At 41.2% G+C, this 23,261-nt stretch overlaps 1 protein-coding gene across 1 annotated transcript in view; it reads right to left on the reverse strand.

Moving 5' to 3' along the window:
- LOC110519322 (contactin-5) overlaps positions 1-23,261 on the reverse strand; it is a 533,080-nt gene that overhangs the window by 318,478 nt on the left and 191,341 nt on the right. The window contains exons 4-5 of the mRNA XM_036964829.2: positions 15,564-15,687; positions 12,210-12,379 (exon numbers count right to left, since the gene is read on the reverse strand). Coding sequence (XP_036820724.2) covers positions 12,210-12,379; positions 15,564-15,687 — 294 coding nt within the window. The remainder of the gene's footprint in view (positions 1-12,209; positions 12,380-15,563; positions 15,688-23,261) is intronic.

Below are 23,261 nucleotides of genomic sequence, written 5' to 3' on the forward strand. Positions count from 1 at the left end.
CTGTCAATAAAGAGCAATGTTAACATATGTTTCCCCTGTCAATAAAGAGCAATGTTAACATATGTTTCCCCTGTCAATAAAGAGGAATGTTAACATATGTTTCCCCTGTCAATAAAGAGCAATGTTAACATATGTTTCCCCTGTCAATAAAGAGGAATGTTAACATATGTTTCCCCTGTCAATAAAGAGCAATGTTAACATATGTTTCCCCTGTCAATAAAGAGCAATGTTAACATATGTTTCCCCTGTCAATAAAGAGCAATGTTAACATATGTTTCCCCTGTCAATAAAGAGCAATGTTAACATATGTTTCCCCTGTCAATAAAGAGGAATGTTAACATATGTTTCCCCTGTCAATAAAGAGCAATGTTAACATATGTTTCCCCTGTCAATAAAGAGGAATGTTAACATATGTTTCCCCTGTCAATAAAGAGCAATGTTAACATATGTTTCCCCTGTCAATAAAGAGCAATGTTAACATATGTTTCCCCTGTCAATAAAGAGCAATGTTAACATATGTTTCCCCTGTCAATAAAGAGCAATGTTAACATATGTTTCCCCTGTCAATAAAGAGCAATGTTAACATATGTTTCCCATGTCAATAAAGAGGAATGTTAACATATGTTTCCCCTGTCAATAAAGAGCAATGTTAACATATGTTTCCCCTGTCAATAAAGAGCAATGTTAACATATGTTTCCCATGTCAATAAAGAGGAATGTTAACATATGTTTCCCATGTCAATAAAGAGGAATGTTAACATATGTTTCCCATGTCAATAAAGAGGAATGTTAACATATGTTTCCCCTGTCAATAAAGAGGAATGTTAACATATGTTTCAATAAAGAGGAATGTTAACATATGTTTCCCCTGCCAATAAAGTGCTTAAATTAAAATTGAAAATGAACTGAGAGAGAGAAAGAGAGAACAAAGGGGTAAAGTGGGAGAGGGTCCACCTGCTTCTCCGTTCAAGCTTCTCAGCCCAAGTGTGAAGTTTAGCAGCTCATAATATCAAAACAAAGAGAGAGAAAATGTCCTAGGGGGCCAGTAACACAGAGTGGAGTTGGCCAGTAACACAGAGTGGAGTGGGCCAGTAACATAGAGTGGAGTGGGCCAGTAACACAAAGTGGAGTGGGCCAGTAACACAAAGTGGAGTGGGCCAGTAACACAAAGTGGAGTGGGCCAGTAACACAGAGTGGAGTGGGCCAGTAACACAGAGTGGAGTGGGCCAGTAACACAGAGTGGAGTGGGCCAGTAACATAGAGCGGAGTGGGCAAGTAACACAGAGTGGAGTGGGCCAGTAACACAGAGTGGAGTGGGCCAGTAACACAGCGCAGAGCGGGCCAGTAACATAGAGCGGAGTGGGCCAGTAACATAGAGCGGAGTGGGCCAGTAACCCAGAGTGGAGTGGGCCAGTAACATAGAGTGGAGTGGGCCAGTAACACAGAGTGGAGTGGGCCAGTAACATAGAGCGGAGTGGGCCAGTAACACAGAGTGGAGTGTGCCAGTAACATAGAGCGGAGTGGGCCAGTAACCCAGAGTGGAGTGGGCCAGTAACACAGAGTGGAGTGGGCCAGTAACACAGCGCAGAGCGGGCCAGTAACATAGAGCGGAGTGGGCCAGTAACATAGAGCGGAGTGGGCCAGTAACCCAGAGTGGAGTGGGCCAGTAACATAGAGTGGAGTGGGCCAGTAACACAGAGTGGAGTGGGCCAGTAACATAGAGCGGAGTGGGCCAGTAACACAGAGTGGAGTGGGCCAGTAACATAGAGCGGAGTGGGCCAGTAACATAGAGTGGAGTGGGCCAGTAACATAGAGCGGAGTGGGCCAGTAACACAGAGTGGAGTGGGCCAGTAACATAGAGCGGAGTGGGCCAGTAACATAGAGTGGAGTGGGCCAGTAACATAGAGCGGAGTGGGCCAGTAACATAGAGCGGAGTGGGCCAGTAACACAGAGTCGAGTGGGCCAGTAACATAGAGTGGAGTGGGCCAGTAATATAGAGCGGAGTGGGCCAGTAACATAGAGCGGAGTGGGCCAGTAACATAGAGCGGAGTGGGCCATTAACACAAAGTGGAGCGGGCCAGTAACATAGAGCGGAGTGGGCCAGTAACATAGAGCGGAGTGGGACAGTAACATAGAGCGGAGTGGGCCAGTAACATAGAGCGGAGTGGGCCTGTAACATAGAGCGGAGTGGGCCAGTAACATAGAGCGGAGTAGGCCAGTACCGGTACCACAGTACTGTATGGTAGGTTAGTATTGTAGGGTAGCACTGTAGGGTAGTATGGTAGGGTAGCACTGTAGGGTAGTATGGCATGGTAGTATGTTAGGGTAGTATGGTAGGGTAGTATGGTAGGTTAGTATAGTAGGGAACCACTGTAGGCTACCACGGTAGGGTAGTGTGGTAGGATAGAAAGGTAGGGTAGTATAGTAGGGAACCACTGTAGGCTACCACATAAAGTAGTATGGTAGGGTAGTACGGTAGTGTAGCACTGTAGGGTACCACGGTAGTGTAGCCTGATAGGGTATCACTTTAGGGTACCACATTAGGGTAGCACTGTAGGGTACCACGGTAGTGCAGCCTGATAGGGTATCACTGTAGGGTACCACACTCCCTCCCTAACTCCATTCGTCCCAGGTAGCTAACAGAGGTTTTAGTAGTCAGCACCTCACCCCCCTAACTCCACTCTGATTTCAGAGGACCTACTCAATTTAGGTCTGGATACAAAAATAATTGCTTCAGTTTTCCCTAAGTGCAGAGATAGCTTATCATCTCCAAACCATTTTCTAATGTTAGTCAGCTCTGTGCTAAGTATGCTCTCCAACATAGTTTTACTGTTGTGAGACACCAGAAGTGTAGAGTCATCTGCATAAAGAAAAAGACGGCAAGAACAAGCTTCTTTCACATGGTTAATATACAGTAGAAACAGTAGAGGCCCAAGCATGCTCCCCTGCGGAATGCCACAACTCATTGGATTTGCCTGAGACAGTGAACCATTAACCTCTACTTCTTGCTCCCTTCCTGATAAATAGGACTTTACCCAGCCTAGAGGGATACTGCTTAACCCCAGTGCCTCCAGTTTGGAGATTAGGAGAAAGTGGTTAACTGTATCAAAGGCCTTCTGTAGGTCAAGCAGTACCATTCCACACAGATTTCCCTCATCAATCTCTTTCCTGATGAAGTCAGTCAAGTAAAGTAGACATGAATCAGTGGAGTATGTTTTTCTAAAACCAGACTGGAAATCATATGTTAGACCCTGTTTGTTAACATATTCATACATTTGTTCATGCACAATTCTCTCCAGGATCTTTGATGTTACAGAGGATAGATACAGACTTATAATTCCCAGGGTCACACTTTATTCCCTTCTTATACAGAGGTATAACTTTAGCTTGTTTCATGTCCCTGGGAAAGCATATATCCTGCCCTAGAGAGATTAACGATATGCGTAATACAAGGGCCAATTTGCTCAGCAGAATCTATAAGAAACCTTGAAGGAATATTATCCAGGCCTGTGGCTTTGGAGCATCTAAGCTCTGCTAGCATACTGGCCACTTTGGCTGTTGCTACCTTTGCAAAATAAAAATAGTTTGGCTGAATCCCTAACTCGGCATAATACTTCTTGACTTGGTCATTTACATACAAACCAACACTGGTGGGCAGCTTGCTAACCAGCCTGCTGGCAACAGAATTTTAAAAAGACTTGAATTAATTGGCAACCTCTGCTTTTTCATATACCATCTCCCCCTTTGATGTTCAGTCCAGTACTGTTAAGTTTGTTGTTGGTAGTACAACTACAGCCTAGTTCCTTAAATGATTTCCAAACCATTTTAGGGTCATTTTAGTTCTCAATGATTTTCTCATCAAAGTAACCCCTCTTAGCTTCATCCATCCTGCTCTGTGCTTCATCCATCCTGCTCTGTGCTTCATCCATCCTGCTCTGTGCTTCATCCATGCTGTTCTGTGCTTCATCCATCCTGCTCTGTGCTTCATCCATCCTGCTCTGTGCTTCATCCATCCTGATCTGTGCTTCATCCATCCTGCTCTGTGCTTCATCCATCCTGCTCTGTGCTTCATATAGATCTACTAAGCTATGCTATTATGTTATATAGATCTACTAAGCTATGCTATTATATTATTTAGGTCTACTAAGCTATGCTATTATATTGTATAGGTCTACTAAGCTATGCTACTATATTATACAGATCTACTAAGCTATGCTATTATATTATATAGGTCTACTAAGCTATGCTATTATGTTATATAGATCTACTAAGCTATGCTATCATATTATACAGATCTACTAAGCTATGCTATTATATTATACAGATCTTCTAAGCTATGCTATTATGTTATATAGATCTTCTAAGCTATGCTATTATATTATACAGATCTACTAAGCTATGCTATTATATTATACAGATCTACTAAGCTATGCTATTATATTATACAGATCTTCTAAGCTATGCTATTATGTTATATAGATCTTCTAAGCTATGCTATTATATTATACAGATCTACTAAGCTATGCTATTATATTATACAGATCTACTAAGCTATGCTATTATATTATACAGATCTACTAAGCTATGCTATTATATTATATAGATCTACTAAGCTATGCTATTATGTTATATAGATCTACTAAGCTATGCTATTATATTATATAGATCTACTAAGCTATGCTATTATATTATACAGATCTACTAAGCTATGCTATTATATTATATAGATCTACTAAGCTATGCTATTATGTTATATAGATCTACTAAGCTATGCTATTATGTTATATAGATCTACTAAGCTATGCTATTATGTTATATAGATCTACTAAGCTATGCTATTATGTTATATAGATCTACTAAGCTATGCTATTATGTTATATAGATCTACTAAGCTATGCTATTATGTTATATAGATCTACTAAGCTATGCTATTATGTTATATAGATCTACTAAGCTATGCTATTATATTATATAGATCTACTAAGCTATGCTATTATATTTATTCAGTTATGTTATATATAATACTAATTCATGTGATCTTGGAGACATCGATTCAGCTTTGATCTGACTTTACTAAATCAGCACCATGGTGACACGTGATAATCTTCTATTTATAATCATCATAATAAGTGAGGAGTAGGACCTAATACTATGTGGCATAACTATTAGCAGACTTTAGTCTAGTAGACATAACACTATTAGTACACTATAGTCTAGTAGACATAATACTATTAGCACACTATAGTCTAGTAGACATAATACTAGTAGTAGGTTATAATCTAGTAGACATGATACTATTAGTACACTATAGTCTAGTAGACATAATACTATTAGTACACTATAGTCTAGTAGACATAATACTAATAGTAGGTTATAGTCTAGTAGACATAATACTATTAGTACACTATAGTCTAGTAGACATAATACTATTAGTAGGTTATAGTCTAGTAGACATAATACTATTAGTACACTATAGTCTAGTAGACATAATACTATTAGTACACTATAGTCTAGTAGACATAATACTAATAGTAGGTTATAGTCTAGTAGACATAATACTATTAGTAGGTTATAGTCTAGTAGACATAATACTATTAGTAGGTTATAGTCTAGTAGACATAATACTATTAGTACACTATAGTCTAGTAGACATAATACTATTAGTACACTATAGTCTAGTAGACATAATACTAATAGTAGGTTATAGTCTAGTAGACATAATACTATTAGTACACTATAGTCTAGTAGACATAATACTAGTAGTAGGTTATAGTCTAGTAGACATAATACTATTAGTAGGTTATAGTCTAGTAGACATAATACTAATAGTAGGTTATAGTCTAGTAGACATAATACTATTAGTACACTATAGTCTAGTAGACATAATACTAATAGTAGGTTATAGTCTAGTAGACATAATACTAATAGTAGGTTATAGTCTAGTAGACATAATACTAATAGTAGGTTATAGTCTAGTAGACATAATACTAATAGTAGGTTATAGTCCAGTAGACATAATACTATTAGTAGGTTATAGTCCAGTAGACATAACACTAGTAGTAGGTTATAGTCTAGTAGACATAATACTAATAGTAGGTTATAGTCTAGTAGACATAATACTATTAGTAGGTTATAGTCTAGTAGACATAATACTATTAGTAGGTTATAGTCTAGTAGACATAATACTATTAGTAGGTTATAGTCTAGTAGACATAATACTATTAGTACACTATAGTCTAGTAGACATAATACTATTAGTACACTATAGTCTAGTAGACATAATACTAATAGTAGGTTATAGTCTAGTAGACATAATACTATTAGTAGGTTATAGTCTAGTAGACATAATACTATTAGTAGGTTATAGTCTAGTAGACATAATACTATTAGTACACTATAGTCTAGTAGACATAATACTATTAGTACACTATAGTCTAGTAGACATAATACTAATAGTAGGTTATAGTCTAGTAGACATAATACTAATAGTAGGTTATAGTCTAGTAGACATAATACTAATAGTAGGTTATAGTCTAGTAGACATAATACTAATAGTAGGTTATAGTCTAGTAGACATAATACTATTAGTACACTATAGTCTAGTAGACATAATACTATTAGTAGGTTATAGTCTAGTAGACATAATACTATTAGTACACTATAGTCTAGTAGACATAATACTATTAGTACACTATAGTCTAGTAGACATAATACTAATAGTAGGTTATAGTCTAGTAGACATAATACTATTAGTAGGTTATAGTCTAGTAGACATAATACTATTAGTAGGTTATAGTCTAGTAGACATAATACTATTAGTACACTATAGTCTAGTAGACATAATACTATTAGTACACTATAGTCTAGTAGACATAATACTAATAGTAGGTTATAGTCTAGTAGACATAATACTATTAGTACACTATAGTCTAGTAGACATAATACTAGTAGTAGGTTATAGTCTAGTAGACATAATACTATTAGTAGGTTATAGTCTAGTAGACATAATACTAATAGTAGGTTATAGTCTAGTAGACATAATACTATTAGTACACTATAGTCTAGTAGACATAATACTAATAGTAGGTTATAGTCTAGTAGACATAATACTAATAGTAGGTTATAGTCTAGTAGACATAATACTAATAGTAGGTTATAGTCTAGTAGACATAATACTAATAGTAGGTTATAGTCCAGTAGACATAATACTATTAGTAGGTTATAGTCCAGTAGACATAACACTAGTAGTAGGTTATAGTCTAGTAGACATAATACTAATAGTAGGTTATAGTCTAGTAGACATAATACTATTAGTAGGTTATAGTCTAGTAGACATAATACTATTAGTAGGTTATAGTCTAGTAGACATAATACTATTAGTAGGTTATAGTCTAGTAGACATAATACTATTAGTACACTATAGCCACCATGTGCCTCTAGTCTGCTATACATATTTATTTCGTTTTTCATTCTATCGTTTTTCATGGAATTGTAGTGGTTATTAAATATAATTCATTTAGAATTTATCAGAATTAATTTAGTTTGAAATAGATTTACCAACTCCATGTATTATCCAATTGAAATACTTAGTCAGCCGCAACTGAATGTCTTCAACTGTTAATGTGACTTCTGCATTCAAGCCCTCTGAATCAGAGAGGTACGGAGGGCTGCCTTGCTCAATGGAAGATTTTTCCATCTTGCCTGCTCAGGGATTCGAAAGACCTTTCGCTTACTGGCCCAACGCTTTTAACCCTTAGGTTACCTCCGCACTCCGGCATAGCTCACTGTTTTCTTATTCTAAAATATTCCACTACAAGACTTTTACGCCGTAAATCAGAAGTTTTACTGTCGGTGGTCGACAGATAAATACGATTCAACGCATGAGATTGTACCATGGCAATGTGGAATAACCTTGAGTTTCACTGGGAGGGAGAAATTATGGACATTCGTTATGCAGAGAGAGAGAGAGAGAGAGAGAGAGTTAGAGAGAGAGAGCTGCATCACGTCTGTGTCCCAAATGGTACCATATCCCCATCGGGTCACAGTTAAACGTAGTGCACTACACAGGGAACAGAGTGCCATTTGGGACACACCCTGACAAGCCTTTAGCTGCTCGCTGGCCATGTTGAGGAGAAGGGGAGACCAGGAAGTAGGACTACAACACTTTGCTAATAAATATTCCAAGGGGAGGAATATTGAATTGTTTAGCAGATCTGTTCCAACTTTCAACCGATGATAAATGATCATGGTGTGTAGCAGTTGGACTGTATGAAGTTGTCAAGAATACGTAAGGTCATACACACACACTGGCAAGCATGCACACAAACACACACAGACAATACACAGACACACAGAGAGAGACACGCACACGCACACATTGGTAAGTCTGGTGACAGGCAGCAGGAGAGGCCAGAGGGCTGACCAGACTCAGCAGGCATCAGTATAATGTATTGATATCTCAGCAGACATCAGTAAAATGTATTGATATCTCAGCAGACATCAGTAAAATGTATTGATATCTCAGCAGACATCAGTATAATGTATTGATATCTCAGTGTGTAACAGCAGACTCCATACCTCCTACACACACATTACCCTCCTCCTCCCTCCCTCCCTCCCTCCCTCCCTCCCTCCCTCCCTCCCTCCCTCTCCACCTTTTTTCTTCCTAGGGGGTAGATCATCTTTAAAATTGTAGTTTTCATCAATGTAATTGTCTTCATCATTTCCAATCCACTATATACATTTTAGGGACACAGTATATTTTACATGAGTTATATTTTGTTTGTTTTTAGTCCCATCCTTCAGCTACAGTCAACCCTTCCTATGCATCTCTAAACACCATCCAGTCCCATCCTTCAGCTACAGCCAACCCTTCATATGCATCTCTGAACACCATCCAGTCCCATCCTTCAGCTACAGTCAACCCCTCCTATGCATCTCTGAACACCATCCAGTCCCATCCTTCAGCTACAGTCAACCCTTCCTATGCATCTCTGAACACCATCCAGTCCCATCCTTCAGCTACAGTCAACCCCTCCTATGCATCTCTGAACACCATCCAGTCCCATCCTTCAGCTAAAGTCAACCCTTCCTATGTATCTCTGAACACCATCCAGTCCCATCCTTCAGCTACAGTCAACCCTTCCTATGCATCTCTGAACACCATCCAGTCCCATCCTTCAGCTACAGTCAACCCTTCCTATGCATCTCTGAACACCATCCAGTCCCATCCTTCAGCTACAGTCAACCCTTCCTATGCATCTCTGAACACCATCCAGTCCCATCCTTCAGCTACAGTCAACCCCTCCTATGCATCTCTGAACACCATCCAGTCCCATCCTTCAGCTACAGTCAACCCCTCCTATGCATCTCTGAACACCATCCAGTCCCATCCTTCAGCTACAGTCAACCCTTCCTATGCATCTCTGAACACCATCCAGTCCCATCCTTCAGCTACAGTCAACCCTTCCTATGCATCTCTGAACACCATCCAGTCCCATCCTTCAGCTAAAGTCAACCCTTCCTATGTATCTCTGAACACCATCCAGTCCCATCCTTCAGCTACAGTCAACCCCTCCAATGCATCTCTGAACACCATCCACTCCCATCCTTCAGCTACAGTCAACCCTTCCTATGCATCTCTGAACACCATCCAGTCCCATCCTTCAGCTACAATCAACCCTTCCTATGCATCTCTGAACACCATCCAGTCCCATCCTTCAGCTACAGTCAACCCCTCCTATGCATCTCTGAACACCATCCAGTCCCATCCTTCAGCTACAGTCAACCCTTCCTATGCATCTCTGAACACCATCCAGTCCCATCCTTCAGCTACAGTCAACCCTTCCTATGCATCTCTGAACACCATCCAGTCCCATCCTTCAGCTACAGTCAACCCTTCCTATGCATCTCTGAACACCATCCAGTTTTCATTCCTCCACTTTTTGGTATAAGAACCAATGTATTCATCTTTAAAACGTATTTACTTCTCATCTGTATCTTATCCTTTCACCATAACACCCCATATACAACAAACACAACAACACAGTCTGTATATTCTCTAGCAGCAACAGTCCACTGGCTGAGAATAGTGGAACATAAGCTTCCTGTAGGCATGGCAATAAGGCTTTTATGACCTGCACTCCTGGGGAAACTGTAAGCAAAGGGGCACAGTCGCCCCTGGCCTCGCGATCGCTATGCTTCCTTGGCTTGTGATGATGTTTTGGAGCCTGGCCACAGGACTACTGGAGGAAGAGAATGGTGGCTGCAACACAAATGGCACCCTATTCTTTCAACCTCTCCCCATCGGGCTCTGGTCAAAAGTAGAGCACTACATAGGGAATAGGGTGCCAACCCTGGTCTAAAGTAGCGTATTACATAGGTAATAGGGTGTTGTTTGGGATGTGGACATGGTGTTAGGCTGCTTCCAATCACCCCACTACCAGGGCAGCTAAGCACAGAGTTAAGGGTACTTCCCATTCAGGAGTCAGACAGCAGTTACAGGGCCTTCAGAAGCTTTTCATACTCCTGGACTTATTCCACATGTGTTGTGTTACAGCCTGAATTCAACATGGATTACATATTTATTTTTCTTACCCATCGACACACAATACATCATGATGACAAAGTGAAAACATGTTTTTAGAAATGTTAGCAAATTAATTGAAAATGAAATAAAGAAATATAAAATGTACATAACTATTCAAAATCCTGAGTCAATACCTTGCAGAAGCGCCATTGGCAGTGATTGCAGCTGTGAGTCTTTCTGGGTCTCTAAGAGCTTTGCACAATTGGATAATGCAATATTTGCACATTATTTTTTTTGAAATACATCAAGCTATATCAAATAGTTTGTTGATCATTGCTTGATGACCATTTTCAAGCAGATTTAAGTCAAAACTGTAATTCGTCCACTCAGGAACATTCACTGTCTTCTTGGTTAGCAACTCCAGTGTAGATTTGGCCTTGTGCTTTAGCTTCTTGTCCTGCTGAAAGGGGAATTGATCTCCCAGTATCTGCTGGGAATCAGATTGAACCAGGTTTTCCTCTAAGATTTTGCCTGTGCTTAGCTCTATTCCATTTATTTTTCATCCTGAAAAACTCCCCAGTCTGTAATGACTACAAGCATACCCATAACATGATGCAGCCACCACTATAGTTGAAAATATGGAGAGCGGTACTCAGTAATGTGTTTTATTGGATTTGCCCCAAATATAACACTTTGTATTCAGGAGAGATGCTATCTATATATACTAAATATATATATATATATATTGCTATATATATCTACTATATATATGTACTGCTATATATATATATATAATTATAAGTATATATAATATATATACTGCTATCTATATATACTATATATGTACTGCTATCTATATATAATATATATACTGCTATCTATATATAATATATATACTGCTATCTATATATAATATATATACTGCTATCTATATATATATATATATATATATATAAACTGCTATATATATATATATATATATATATATATATATATATATATATATATATATACTGCTATCTATATATAATATATATATATATGTACTGCTATCCATATATACTATATGTACTGCTATCTCTATCTCTCTCTCTCTATATATATATATATATATATATATACTGCTATCTATATATACCATATATATATTGCTATATATATATATATATATATATATATATATATATATATATATATATATATATATATACATATATATAGTATATATAGATAGCAATATATATATGGTATATATAGATAGCAGTATATATATGGTATATATATATATATATACACAGTGGGGCAAAAAAGTATTTAGTCAGTCACCAATAGTGCAAGTTCTCCCACTTAAAAAGATGAGAGAGGCCTGTAATTTTCATCATAGGTATATATATATATATATATATATATATATATATATATATATATATATATATATATATAGCAGTAGTAGTAGTAGTATAGCAAAATATCTGTGTCATAGCCCAACTTGTCCCGGAGATTGCATTAACGATAAACGCTGCATACAGTATGTCGACTCAATCGGAAATGACCATTATATTTTAACAAGGATCTTCCACTATACTTCCACTATAGGGATTCAATCCAGTTTTTTCTTCAGTCTAACAAACTGTATATAATACTGTGTGTAAATGGAGGGATCAGAGAGAGAGATACTCACAGGCAAACTGTAGCAGTGCATCCCGACTCAGGACCGTCCCATAGCTGTTCTCCGCCTTACACTGGTATCTCCCATAGTCTGCCGTCTCGCTGGCGTTGGTTATTATCAAGTTGCCGTCGATCAAGCTGTAACGGTTCTCTGCCTCCACTACTGTTCCATTGATGAACCAACTGCAGACATAAACAATGATAGCAAAGGGCAGGGTTACATGTAGAATCTGTGGCTCCATTTCTTATGAATATGGACAGATAGAGAGAGACAGAGACATACATAGATAGAGAAAGGCAGAGATAGACAGAGAAAGAGATGTAGATGGACAGAGAGAGAGAGAGAGAGAGAGAGAGAGAGAGAGAGAGAGAGAGAGAGAGAGAGAGAGAGAGATGGACAGAGATAGAGAGCGGGAGAGAGATGGAAAGAGAGAGAGAGATGGAAAGAGCGAGAGAGAGATGGTCAGAGATATTGACAGAGAGAGAGAAAGATGGACATACAGAGAGAGAGAGGGCAACATTTCAATTGGCTATATTAAAACTGTTTAATTTGATCCTGAGTGTAGGTTATTTCCCTGACATCTGGAATCAAGGACTCATAACCCCAATCTTTAAGAACAGAGACAAATTTGACCCTAACAATTACAGAGGTATTTGTGTGAACAGTACCCTGGGAAAGGTTTTTTGTAGTATTATAAATGTAATTAATAAGCACAATGTCTTGAGTAAAAGCCTAATTGAATTTATACCAAACATCACATGACTGATGATATTTACACCCTACACACCCTGATAGATAAACATGTCCACCAAAATATACCCTTGCTTCATCGACTTCCAAAAAGCATTTGATTCTATTTGGCAGACAGGACTGTTCTACAAAGTTTTTGAAAGTGGTGTAGGGGGTAAAACATATGACATAATTAAATCAATGTATACTGGCAATACGTGCAGCATTAAAAATGGGCAAGAAAATAACAACGTTCTTTAACCAGGGTCTAAAACTAATTGAATGTGTCATTGAACCAATTGCACTTCATGCCAGCGAGGTGTGGGGTCCACTTGCAAAACAAGATTTCACCAAATGGGACAAACACCCCATTGAAACCAAGCATGTAGAGGTATGTAAGATTCTCCTACATGTCCAGAGGAAAACTACAAACCCTGCATGCAGGGCAGAATTAGGCCAATATCCACTAATAATAAAAACTCCAAAAATAGCAATTCAGTTTTGGAAACATCTCAAATACTGTGACCCCCTCTCATATCACTACCAAGTCCTGCAATGTCAAGAGCTGAGCAAAGACAATAGTCCCCCCATCCAGCTGGTCCTGGGGCAGAGTTCACAAACCTGTACAGGGTTAGAGATAGAGATAGAGTCATACCTGTCTACAGGTACAGGGTTAGAGATAGAGACAGAGATAGAATCATACCTGTCTACAGGTACAGGGTTAGAGATAGAGATAGAGATAGAATCATACCTGTCTACAGGTACAGGGTTAGAGATGGAGATAGAGTCATACCTGTCTACAGGTACAGGGTTAGAGATAGAGACAGCCTCCAGTATTTATGCTGCAGTAGTTTATGTGTCGGGGGGCTAGGGTCAGTTTGTTGTATCTGGAGTACTTCTCCTGTCCTATTCGGTGTCCTGTGTGAATTTAAGTGTGCTCTCTCTAATTCTCTCTTTCTTTCTCTCTCTCGGAGGACCTGAGCCCTAGGACCATGCCTCAGGACTACCTGGCATGATGACTCCTTGCTGTCCCCAGTCCACCTGGCCGTGCTGCTGCTCCAGTTTCAACTGTTCTGCCTCATTATTATTGGACCATGCTGGTCATTTATGAACATTTGAACATCTTGGCCATGTTCTGTTATAATCTCCACCCGGCACAGCCAGAAGAGGACTGGCCACCCCACATAGCCTGGTTCCTCTCTAGGTTTCTTCCTAGGTTTTGGCCTTTCTAGGGAGTTTTTCCTAGCCACCGTGTTTCTACACCTGCATTGCTTGCTGTTTGGGGTTTTAGGCTGGGTTTCTGTACAGCACTTTCAGATATCAGCTGATGTACGAAGGGCTATATAAATACATTTGATTTGATTTGATTTGACATACCTGTCTACAGGCACAGGGTTAGAGATAGAGATAGAGTCATACCTGTCTACAGGTACAGGGTTAGAGATAGAGATAGAGATAGAGTCATACCTGTATACAGGTACAGGGTTAGAGACAGAGATAGAGTCATACCTGTATACAGGTACAGGGTTAGAGATAGAGATAGAGTCATACCTGTATACAGGTACAGGGTTAGAGATAGAGATAGAGTCATACCTGTATACAGGTACAGGGTTAGAGATAGAGTTAGAACTGTATACAGGTACAGGGTTAGAGATAGAGATAGAGTCATACCTGTCTACAGGTACAGGGTTAGAGATAGAGATAGAGTCATACCTGTCTACAGGTACAGGGTTAGATATAGAGATAGAGTTATACCTGTATACAGGTACAGGATTAGAGATAGAGATAGAGTCATACCTGTCTACAGGTACAGGGTTAGAGATAGAGATAGAGTTATACCTGTATACAGGTACAGGGTTAGAGATAGAGATAGAGATAGAGTCATACCTGTCTACAGGTACAGGGTTAGAGATAGAGATAGAGTTATACCTGTATACAGGTACAGGGTTAGCGATAGAGATAGAGTCATACCTGTCTACAGGTACAGGGTTAGAGATAGAGATAGAGTCATACCTGTATACAGGTACAGGGTTAGAGATAGAGTTAGAACTGTATACAGGTACAGGGTTAGAGATAGAGATAGAGTCATACCTGTCTACAGGTACAGGGTTAGAGATAGAGATAGAGTCATACCTGTCTACAGGTACAGGGTTAGATATAGAGATAGAGTTATACCTGTATACAGGTACAGGATTAGAGATAGAGATAGAGTTATACCTGTATACAGGTACAGGGTTAGAGATAGAGATAGAGATAGAGTCATACCTGTCTACAGGTACAGGGTTAGAGATAGAGATAGAGTTATACCTGTATACAGGTACAGGGTTAGCGATAGAGATAGAGTCATACCTGTCTACAGGTACAGGTTTAGAGATAGAGATAGAGTTATACCTGTATACAGGTACAGGGTTAGAGATAGAGATAAAGTCATACCTGTCTACAGGTACAGGGTTAGAGATAGAGATACAGTTATACCTGTATACAGGTACAGGGTTAGAGATAGAGATAGAGTTATACCTGTATGCAGGTACAGGGTTAGAGATAGAGATAGAGTCATACCTGTATACAGGTACAGGGTTAGAGATAGAGTTAGAACTGTATACAGGTACAGGGTTAGAGATAGAGATAGAGTCATACCTGTATACAGGTACAGGGTTGCCTCTGGCTTCACAGCTCATCATAACTTTCTTCTCCTCAGAGTCCAACGCAAAGACGGCATCATGTGGTTCCTGGACGAACACCGGCCCAAACTCTTCACGCTCTGAAAGATTTAGAAGATAATGAGGAGTTAAGAAAAAAGAGGGTCACATTGAAGAAGAAAGCAAGACAAAATACACCAAATGCCAAAAGGCATTTGTTATTTTTTTTTGTGTGTGTATGTGTAAAACAACCCTTCATTTTTTAAAGGGAGTAACACCAACACTAAATCATTCAGCACTAAATCAGATGATTTCAGAGGGAGCAACACCAACACTAAATCAGATGATTTCAGAAGGAGTATCACCAACACTAAATCAGATGATTTCAGAAGGAGTAACACCAACACTAAATCAGATGATTTTAGAAGGAGTATCACCAACACTAAATCAGATGATTTCAGAAGGAGTATCAGCAACACTAAATCAGATGATTTTAGAGGGAGTATCACCAACACTAAATCATTCACCTGCACATCAGAGATTGCGGCACTAAGACGGCACTCAATGAGCTGTATACGGCCATAAGCAAACAGGAAAACGCTCATCCAGAGGCGGCGCTCCTAGTGGCCGGGGGCTTTAATGCAGGAAATCTTAAATCCGTTTTACCTAAAAATCTCTATTGCACTCCACACTGCCATTTCCCACCTGGACAAAGGGAACACCTATGTGAGAATGCTATTGATTGACTTCAGCTCATCGTTCAACACCAAAGTTCCCTCAAAGCTCATCACTAAGCTAAGGACACTGGGACTTAACACCTCCCTTTGCAACTGGATCCTGGACTTCCTGACGGGCCGCCCCCAGGTGGTAAGGGTAGGTAACAACACATCCGCCACGCTGATCCTTAACACAGGGGACCCTCAGGGGTGTGTGCTCAGCCCTCTCCTGCACTCCCTTTTCACTCATGACTGCACGGCCAGGCACGACTCCAAAACCATCCTTAAGTTTGCTGATGACACAGCAGGGGTAGGCCTGATCATCGACAACGACGAGACAGCCTATAGGGAGGAGTTACATCACTGGCCCCAGTGTTGAGGATCAGCGTGGCAGATGTGTTGTTACTATGATGTTGAATGCTGAGCTGTAGTCAATGAACAACATTCTCACATACAGTAGGTGTTCCTTTTGTCCAGGTGGGAAAGGTCAGTGTGGAGAGCGATTGAGATTGTGTCATCTCTGGATCTGTTGGGGCAGTATGTGAATTGGAGTGGGTCCAGGGTTTCCAGTATGATGGTCTTGATGTGAGCCCCGCCTTTCAGAGCACGTCATGGCTACAGGCGTGAGTTCTCTGGAGTGATGAATCACACTTCACCATCCGGCAATCCGACGGGCAAATCTGGGTTTGGAGGATGCCAGGAGAACCCTACCTGCCCCAATGCATAGGTCCAACTGTAAAGTTTGTTGGAGGAGGAATATTAGTCTGGGGCTGTTTTTCATGGTTTGGGCTGTGCCTCTTAGTTCCAATGAAGGGAAATCTTAATGCTACAGCATACAATTGTATTCCAAGATGGCTTAGCAGTGCAGACGTGTTTTGTTCGTCCTCTCGTGTACTTTTGTCTTTTTTCGTCTTTTTTTGTATATATTTCAATTTGATTCTCAATCTCTTCTCCATTTTAGTTCAATTATACCTTCCGGTAACCTGCTCTCCCAATGTGATACGGAACCGCTATTATTTATAGCAAGATCCACCTAGCCATCAGATGCTAACCAGCTAATTACCTACAAGCTATTTAGTCATTGTTAGCCACTGCTAGCGGCCTTTACCTTGTGCACAGATACCAGCCCTTTTTGAAATTGAATTTGGATTTTTTTTTTGCCTTCCTAGTACTCGCCAGTAACGGACTCTCCACTACAACGCCGGATTCCTGCCCGTAATCCCTGGACCATTACTCCTGATCTTCACAGCTAGCTAGCACCCACCGAGTTACCCAGTACTGAAGCTATCCCTGAGGCCCACCTCCCGGCCTACTCAGTTATTCACCATTACTCCTGATCTTCACAGCTAGCTAGCACCCACCGAGTTACCCAGTACCGAAGCTATCCCTGAGGCCCACCTCCTGGCCTACTTAGTTGTTCACCCGGACTCCACCCAAACACAGCTAGAACACACCACTCCACCGGATCCTTGCCGTAAGCTCTGGACCAGATCACCGCTGCTACCGAGTGGCTATAGTGGCTAATGCCCCTGCCCTGAAACTATCCCCGTGAGCCAGGCGCATCTCCCGGCTAGAAAACTAAATTAGTACAACACCTCTTTCGCCATCTGGCTTGGAACCTTTGTCGACACGGCGCCCCGCCGCACCACCACGACTGGTCTGCCGACAGACAATCCATCCGCCCTGCCTTCAACCGGCCTCCGTTGGACGTCGGAGCAGACGCTTCTACTAGCCCCGGGCTACTAACTTTAAACGCTGCATCGCCCGCGTGATAGCGTGGTAGCGACTACTCCGCTGCTTCCCTGTTCCTTCTATTGTTGCTGCCTGGACTCTATGATCACTTGCCTACATAGCTGATGCCTGCTGGACTGTCCATTAACCAAGGTACTCCATTCTGTTTATTTTTTGTTTATCTGTCGGCCCCAGCTGCAAACTCAAGCTCTGTGTGTAGTTAACCGACCCTCTCTGCCCAGTCATCACCATTTTACCTGTTGTTGTTATAGCTGATTAGCTGTTGTTGTCTCACCCATTGTTGTCTTAGCTAGCTCTCCCAATCAACACCTGTGATTACTTTATGCCTTGCTGTATGTCTCTCTCATATGTCAATATGCCTTGTATACTGTTGTTTAGGTTAGTCATCATTGTTTTAGTTCACAATGGAGACCCTAGTTCCACTCATCATACCTCGAACCCCCTCCACTCCCAGCTGTGCCCTGGACACCATTTGTGAATTGATCGCCCCCCATCTAGCTTCAGAGTTCGTTCTGTTATGTGACCTAAACTGTGATATGCTTAACACCCCGGCAGTCCTACAAGCTAAGCTAGATGCCCTCAATCTCACACAAATCATCAAGGAACCCACCAGGTACAACCCTAAATCTGTAAACAAGGGCACCCTCATAGATGTCATCCTGACCAACTGGCCCTCCAAATACACCTCCGCTGTCTTCAACCAGGATCTCAGCGATCACTGCCTCATTGCCTGTATCCGCTACAGAGCCGCAGTCAAACGACCACCCCTCATCACTGTCAAACGCTCCCTAAAACACTTCTGTGAGCAGGCCTTTCTAATCGACCTGGCCCAGGTATCCTGGAAGCAGGTGTATCTCACTGATCATCCCTAAAGCCAACACCTCATTTGGCCGCCTTTCGTTCCAGTTCTCTGTATTATCCAGGTTAAAAAACTGGCTGGCTGTGCAGAAGGTAAAAGGTAAAAGCCGCTAGCAGTGGCTAACAATGACTGAATAGCTTGTAGCTAGTTAGCTGGTTAGCTTCTGGAGGTTCTTGAATGTGTTCTAAAAATTAAAAATAATAGCGATTCCGTATCACATTGGGTGAGGCAGGTTACCGGAAGGTATAATCAAATTAAAAATCGAAAAGAGATTGAAAGTAAATATGGGTCCAGTGAGTGGTTGGGATGCGGCGATTCAGACAGTTAGCAGGCCTGTGCTAACAAGCTAACAGTTAGTAGGCCGGGGCTGAGCAAGGTAGCAGTTAGCGGACCGGGGCTAAACAAGCTAGCAGTTAGCAGGCTGAATTAGCAAGCAAGCAGATAGCAAGGGCTAGAAAGTTAGTCTTTGGGGGACGTCGCGATGGGGTGAGTCTGTTTATGCCTCTTCATGCGGTGACATCGATAGACCGGTCGTGGGTCCAGATATTGTAGCCCAGGAGTATGCTTCGGTGGTAGCACAGGAGCTCTGTCCGGGCTAGCTTCAAGCTAAGTGGATGGAAATGCTAGCCAGGAGTATTCATCCGGGGTTGCGGTAAGCTAGTTAGCTAGTTGTGAAGATCCAGCTGAAAATGTTCCATTTGCGGTGGGAATCCGGTGGGAATCCAGTGGGAATCCGGGGACAAAAAAATAAAAATAATAATAGGTCCGTTATGCTCTGGTTAGAGTCGCGTTGTTCGAACTGGCGAGAGCTTTCCGAGCTAAAGGTTAGCAGATGACCGCTAGCAATGGTATGCTGGTAGTTAGCTGGCTAGCTTCAGTTGAGGGGTTCCGGATCCAAAGTATATATAAATACTTTTAAAAAAAAGATCCGCGCTACGTTGGGTGAGGCAGGTTGCAGGAGAGTATTTCGAAGTTGAGGTTTAGCAAAATGTTTTAAAAGATGTGCGAAGAAAAATATGTAAAAAACGATATATACAAGGGACACGACACGACAAGATGTCCGACTGCTACGCCATCTTGATTATTCTGTGCCATCCGTTTTGTTACCAAATCACCTTATACCACCCACCACTGCGACCTGTATGCTCCAGTTGGCTGGCCCTCACTACATATTCGTCGCCAGACCCACTAGCTCCAGGTCATCTATAAGTCTATGCTAGGTAAAGCGCTTCCTTATCTCAGTTCACTGGTCACGATAACAACACCCACCCGTAGCACACGTTCCAGCAGTTACAGTATATCTCACTGATCAAAGCCAACACCTCATTTGGCCGCCTTTCCTTCCAGTTCTCTGCTGCCAGTGACTGGAACGAATTGCAAAAATCGCTGAAGTTGGAGACTTCTATTTCCCTCACCAACTTTAAACATCAAATATCTGAGCAGCTAACCGATCGCTGCTGTTGTACATAGTCCATCTGTAAATCGCCCACCTCATCCCCATACTGTTTTTATTTTATTTACTTTTCTGCTCTTTTGCACACCAGTGTCTCTACTTACACATCATCATCTGCTCATTTTTCACTTCAGTGTTAACCTGCTAATTTGTAATCATTCGCTCCCATGGCATATGTTTTGTCTACCCCCTCATGCCTTTTGCACACACTGTATATAGACTTTCTTTTTTCTACTGTGTCATTGATTTGTTTATTGTGTTATTGACTTGTTTATTGTTTACTCCATGTGTAACTCTGTGTTGTTGTCTGTGTCACACTGCTTTGCTTTATCTTGGCCAGGCCGCAGTTGTAAATGAGAACTTGTTATCAACTAGCCTACCTGGTTAAATAAAGGTGAAATAAAATAAATAAATAAACAATGGAATTCTAGATGATACTGTGCTTCCAACTCTGTGGCAACAGTTTGGAGAAGGCCCTTTCCTGTTTCAGCATGACAATGCCCCCGTGCACAAAGTGAGGTCCATACAGAAATGTTTTGTTGAGATTGATATTGGAGAACTTGACTGGCCTGCACAGAGCCCTGACCTCAACCCCATCGGACACCTTCAGGATGAATTCAGAACACTGACTGCGAGCCAGGCCCAACATCAGTGCCCAACCTCACTAATGCTCTTGTGGCTGAATGGAAGCAATGTTCCATCATCTAGTGGAAAGCCTCCCCAGAAGAGTGGAGGCTGTTATAGCAGAAATGTTCCAACATCTAGTGGAAAGCCTTCCCAGAAGAGTGGAGGCTGTTATTGCAGCAAAGGGGGACCAACTCCATATTAATGCCCGTGATTTTGGAATGAGATGTTCGGTGAGCAGGTGTCCACATACTTTTGGCCATGGAGTGTGTACTGAGTATACCAAACATTAGGAACACCTTCCAAATACCGAGTTTCACCTGGTCTGTCTATGTCATGGAAAGAACAGGTGTTCCTAATGTTTTGTAAACTCAGTGCATGACTCTATTATGCATGATTTCCAAAATTTAAATTATTTGGAGCTGATATGCTGGTGTTATATTTTTACTGTCTTTGAAGGGGGGAAAATAAATGGATCTAAATCTAAACATTTGTTCTGCACTTTTCTGGTCCTTCCTACGTAAGACAGGGCACAACACACAGCAGGCCTATGAAGGGCATTATCTGGGATGTAGAGTGCTCTCCACCTAGCTTAATGGCTATTAATCCATAGCATCAAGTGGGGTTACTAAAAGCAGCTAGCTAGCGGTGTTGGCAGTGAGTTCCAGGCTGATTTTACTTCAGGACATGACAGGAGGATTCTGTCCCAAATAGTAGTGCAGGGCTCTGGTCCAAAGTAGTGCAGTATGTATGGAATAGGATGCACTATGTAGGGAATAGGGTGCACTATGTAGGGAATAGGGTGCACTATGTAGGGAATAGGGTGCATTATGTAGGGAATATGGTGCAGTATGTATGGAATAGGATGCACTATGTAGGGAATAGGGTGCAGTATGTATGGAATAGGATGCACTATGTAGGAAATAGGGTGCACTATGTATGGAATAGGATGCACTATGTAGGGAATAGGGTGCACTATGTAGGGAATAGGGTGCACTATGTAGGGAATAGGGTGCATTATGTAGGGAATATGGTGCAGTATGTATGGAATAGGATGCACTATGTAGGGAATAGGGTGCAGTATGTATGGAATAGGATGCACTATGTAGGAAATAGGGTGCACTATGTAGGGAATAGGGTGCACTATGTAGGGAATAGGGTGCACTATGTAGGGAATAGGGTGCACTATGTAGGAAATAGGGTGCACTATGTAGGAAATAGGGTGCACTATGTAGGGAATAGGGTGCACTATGTAGGAAATAGGGTGCACTATGTAGGGAATAGGGTGCACTATGTAGGAAATAGGGTGCACTATGTAGGGAATAGGGTGCACTATGTAGGGAATAGGGTGCACTATGTAGGAAATAGGGTGCACTATGTAGAGAATAGGGTGCAGTATGTATGGAATAGGATGCACTATGTAGGAAATAGGGTGCACTATGTAGGGAATAGGGTGCAGTATGTAGGGAATAGGATGCACTATGTAGAGAATAGGGTGCACTATGTAGGGAATAGGATGCACTATGTAGGAAATAGGGTGCAGTATGTATGGAATAGGATGCACTATGTAGAGAATAGGGTGCACTATGTAGAGAATAGGGTGCAGTATGTATGGAATATGATGCACTATGTAGGGAATAGGGTGCAGTATGTAGGGAATAGGATGCACTATGTAGGGAATAGGGTTAACCATGTAGGGAACAGGGTGTCATTTGGGACGCTAGGGGAAGAGCAGAAATGTTGTCCTGTCCCAACACAGAAAAACACAACGAGGAAAATAACTGGGTGAATAAGGTAAAACTAAAGATCAAGCTCACTGCTGAGGCCTATGAATTCAAGGCTTTGAAAAATACGGAAAAGATGATGATGAGCCACATGCTGGAAACACAGAGACCTTTGTTAGAGAATATGTGGAGAGAAAAACAGCCTCCCCTTAGTACCACTAACAGACTGTCATGATACCACCATCCTCCCCTTAGTACCACTAACAGACTGTCATGATACCACCATCCTCCCCTTAGTACCACTAACAGACTGTCATGATACCACCAGCCTCCCCTTAGTACCACTAACAGACTGACATGATACCACCAGCCTCCCCTTAGTACCACTAACAGACTGTCATGATACCACCAGCCTCCCCTTAGTACCACTAACAGACTGTCATGATACCACCATCCTCCCCTTAGTACCACTAACAGACTGACATGATACCACCAGCCTCCCCTTAGTACCACTAACAGACTGTCATGATACCACCATCCTCCCCTTAGTACCACTAACAGACTGACA

This window comes from Oncorhynchus mykiss, chromosome 27, assembly GCF_057628025.1.
Source record: "Oncorhynchus mykiss isolate SJ-2025 chromosome 27, ASM5762802v1, whole genome shotgun sequence".
Classification (NCBI taxonomy): domain Eukaryota; kingdom Metazoa; phylum Chordata; class Actinopteri; order Salmoniformes; family Salmonidae; genus Oncorhynchus; species Oncorhynchus mykiss.